This window comes from Sprattus sprattus, assembly GCF_963457725.1.
Source record: "Sprattus sprattus genome assembly, chromosome: 10".
In the NCBI taxonomy this organism is placed as follows: domain Eukaryota; kingdom Metazoa; phylum Chordata; class Actinopteri; order Clupeiformes; family Clupeidae; genus Sprattus; species Sprattus sprattus.
Window position 1 is genome coordinate 9252717 of NC_137908.1, and position 3972 is coordinate 9256688.

The window sequence follows — 3972 nt, forward strand, 5'->3', positions numbered from 1 at the left end:
CTGCTGACTCAGTGGCTTCAAACTTCAAGTGTCCACAGCTACTCAGAATACTGCCACTTCCTTAAGTCATTCAGGATTTTCAGTTTATCATAATAACAGATGATTATCTGTTATAGTACATCATAATAAGAGTCGCTTTCTTTAGCTTACACATATACCAAGTGTTATACTCTTATCGTTTCCTCACCTTCCCGGTAAAGGTGAGGAGGCAAGCCTCCAGCGTGCTCTCGCTTCTGGTGTCAAACGGCCTCAGGCAGATAGGGAGTTTAACTGGGGCAGTACAGTCAAACTCCCCACCTGCCACTGTCCCTGGAGCGGCTCGCACTCGCACCCGCGCTGATGGACACCAGAAGTGAGAGCCCACCGGTGGCTCGCCTCCCCGCCTCATCGGGTTAGTGAGGAAACGATAAGAGAGACAAGAGAAGTCCAGTGCCCTAAAAAAAAAACATAAGTGGATCTGAAGTTTCAAATGTCTCATGTCAAACTCATGTCTTTTTTTTCTTCTATTGTCTATTGAGAGAAGGACAACAGTCATCCACCAGTCAGTTGTGACTGTATGTATGGCTTGCTACCTGCAGCCACAGGACTCCACCACCATGTCCTCATACTGTTTGTACACAACATTGTTGGCTGAGTCTATGTAGAGGATGCTGATGGGGCTCAACCTAGTGGGCACACAGCAAGTTGGGGGTGTGGACCTGGGGTCCATGGAGTTCATGAGGGTCTGGATGATGGCGTGGTTTGTGGGCTCCAGGTGCGAGCGGATGGGGAAGTCGCACACACCGTCGCAGTGGTAGGCCTCATACTCCAGTGGGGCAATGATCCAGTCGTCCCAGCCCATCTCCTTGAAGTTGACGTGTAGCTGCCTCCGGTTGCAGCGAGGCTTGGGGCTCTTGACGGGCTTCTTGCTCCGGGGCAGTGGGGCCCTGCGCATGCGCCGCTGGGTGAACAAGTACTCGTAGACCGTCTTGTTGTCATGGCCCGAGCGCGCCTTGATTTCGTTGTAGAACAGGCCACGCTTTTTCGTGCGGCTGAACACCACGAAGAACGCCTTCTCCTTGGTCTGCCGACCAACGCGGGCGAAGCCCAGCTTTCTAAGATCCCCAGCTCCGCGCCCCTGCTCCACGGCCTCCAGCTCGAAGCAGACCTGCGCCATGTTCCTGAAGCTCTTGAACAGTTTCCAGATGTCAAACACCTCCCATTTGAGGATGCTGTGGTCCTCTATGGCGCGCGCCTGGAGCAGGGAGGCCTTCTGCTTACCTGCGGCACAGGTGTAGAGCCTCAGGCTGACGGGGCTGCCCGAGGCGTGGTGCTTGCGTGGGTCTGTCAGACGCTTGCGGAGAATGCGGAGCTCGGCACCGAGTAGACCCTCTTTTTCCAATGAGCTGATGTTGAAAGAGTACCTCTGTCTCCTCAGCTGGGGGAGACGGTCGTCTGCAGAAAAACAGAGTGGACAGTAACATACCCCGTATTTGAACAGCTTTCATTTTGACAGGCCAAAGACTATCATTTTCACCTATGGGGGGAACACCAAATGTTTAATCTTTCTTCCATGTTTTTTTTATTTCTTCTAGCAAGAAAATATGATGGTCTAGCAGTGTACAAATGAAATGAGCCACTTTCATCCAGGCATTGCTTTCAAAAGTATATTAGAACCAGACATTTCCAGACTGCAGACCACAAGGTATTGTAAACAGACCATTATTATCAACCTGCAGCTGTTTACCAGCGAGCCCACCACCATGACATATGGCATTTGAAATGAGGACCAGAAAAAACATACCTGAACAACTCAAAACATAATTCAGAGGGGGTAGATAATTGGCTGTTACAAAATGTGTATGCGTGTGTGTGCGCATGTTAAGGGTAAAGCACTTAAGTTTAGGTGGGTGTTTGAGATTGTTATACAGACTGAGTGAAATCTCTGAAGTTGAGGCTGTTTTTATTAAATGAAATGCGAAAAACCATCCATATGTGTTTTCAGGCAGAGCAGAAAAATCTGCAGGTTTCAATTTGCTCTCCCCCGCCCCCTGTGAAGGAGGTCATCTACAATTTGCAAAGGACAAGCTACACAAATAAAGTGCAAATTAAAAGTACATTAAGTGCTTGAAATGTAAACCTTTAGCAGCTAGAAATATTAAACTGACGTGGTTTAAACATCATTTTAAACAGTTTTACAGAGAAAAGAAAACATTACACAGAGGCCACCTACTTGTAGCCTCATGGAGAGTTTATTTACGTTTGAGAAGCCGTAAATCATGCGTCCGGCGGCTGTGCAGAGGACTACTTACAAAGTCAGGCCAGAGACACGGCAAGCAAGAGGTGTGTCGAGCCGCATTCCCCTTTTAAAAGACTTCCCTAATAAACAGCCTTTGATGGGCTGCCTTGGGAGAAGGTTCACACTAACAACAGACCAGCGAGTGCAGACGTCTGTGCGATTTCTACGAATCAACAATTTCAATAGTTTCTAAGAATTAAGATTTGAAGTGTTTCTAAATGCCCAGAAACCACATACAGCAGGCTGTTCGTACTCAAGGACCAGTGTATAGCAGTAGACTAATAACAGCAAATAATTAGACGTCCAGTTAGTGCAATTACTATTCAGCTTTATTGCGCTTCCACATACCTTGTCCTTTATCAACAAAACTGGTGATGGTGTTGGCCAGGCCAGCTTCATGTAAAACACTAGAGTTCACTTCCCCTGTTGATAGCGACCAATATAGCGAAAGCATATAATCATGCGGTGTCACCAGTGGGTGCTTTGGAAGGTCCCTTTCAGTTGCTTTTGCTGAGACTTTAGAGCTTCTTTGCGCCAAGGAAGAGAATCCTCTCTGTGCAGCCACAGCCTTCATCTGTCCCGTTCGCCCGGCAGCCGGTACTGTCCTGGCACTCGCCCTGCCTTTGCTCTGTGTAGCCGCATTCTTTACCAAATGAGTGTTTAGTGCCGCGGGGGAAGATGCGCCACCGGAGACAGTTCGGCTTCCATCTCCGGGTACCCAAGAACGCGCAGCCTCCCTGCGTCCCAAATTGATAGGTGCTACAGCGCGACTGTCCACCCAGTTAGCGGTCCTCTTTGCGTTTGTTACTGATGTCACAGATTGCGCTTTGGAGGACTCGCCCTTTATCAGTGGGGGTCCAGTTCGGATCCGTGTGATCCTTGCTCCACTGGAAGACTTTCCACCCGTAGCACCATAGCTCCCCACCATTAACAGTGCAGTACTCCCGCTTCGATCTGCGTCTGTGTGAGTGCCTGGTCTCCCTTCTGAGCGCTGTGCCTCGCCTGTAAGGCCCGTAGTCACTGAGACGAAGTTCAGGTATAAAAGAGTCCAGCACCCCAATAAAAGAGGGAGACGTTTCAATACTTTCATCCTCTGAACTTCCTTTGAATTTTTACGTAGGAGAAATGCACACTGTCTTCTTCGGACTTAAGTAAGTAAACATGAACAAGTTTGGAAAGGAGAAAATATGGGGTAAAATTAAGTATTTGGGAATAAATTAAATAGTGCAAACCATTATCCTCTGCCCCGTTCTTCAGTACCATAGTGATGCAAATTGTTTGCCTCTGGATCTGCTTTCCGATGTAGATATCCGAGAAAATAGTTTGCATTGGGAAGCCCAACCTGACTGCCTTACAGCCCAGCAATTCTGCTCGATATCTTGTAAGAGACTTGTTTAAATCCCTCTTTTTCCAAGAGGGAAGAATGGCGTAATGCTGTCGCTGTTTTTTTTTCTCGCTCTCTCAAAGTTTGAACCACGTCCAGTGAAAATATCTCACTCACTGAAACCTGCAGGTGCTCAGAATTCTCCGCAAACCTGAACTCAGGAATTGGAAACGGAATTCCAACGAAAACCAGTTTAATTACTCTCTGATGTCATGCTGTCTAAACTAATTTAAGTGCAATATTTCTTCTGAAATCTTCTTTGCTCTCTTTAACCACTATGAGTCATACGGTACATAAAAAGGCACTGAAA

At 47.6% G+C, this 3972-nt stretch overlaps 1 protein-coding gene across 1 annotated transcript; it reads right to left on the reverse strand.

The window, feature by feature from the left end:
* Nucleotides 1-568: 568 nt before the first annotated feature.
* gdf5 (growth differentiation factor 5) lies at nt 569-3368 on the reverse strand (the record flags this gene model as incomplete). The annotated part of the gene is made up of 2 exons (XM_080845697.1): nt 569-1434; nt 2627-3368. The coding sequence occupies 2 exons, from the start codon at nt 3366-3368 to the stop codon at nt 569-571; spliced, it is 1608 nt and encodes a 535-aa protein (XP_080701823.1).
* Between the last annotated feature and the right edge of the window lie 604 nt (nt 3369-3972).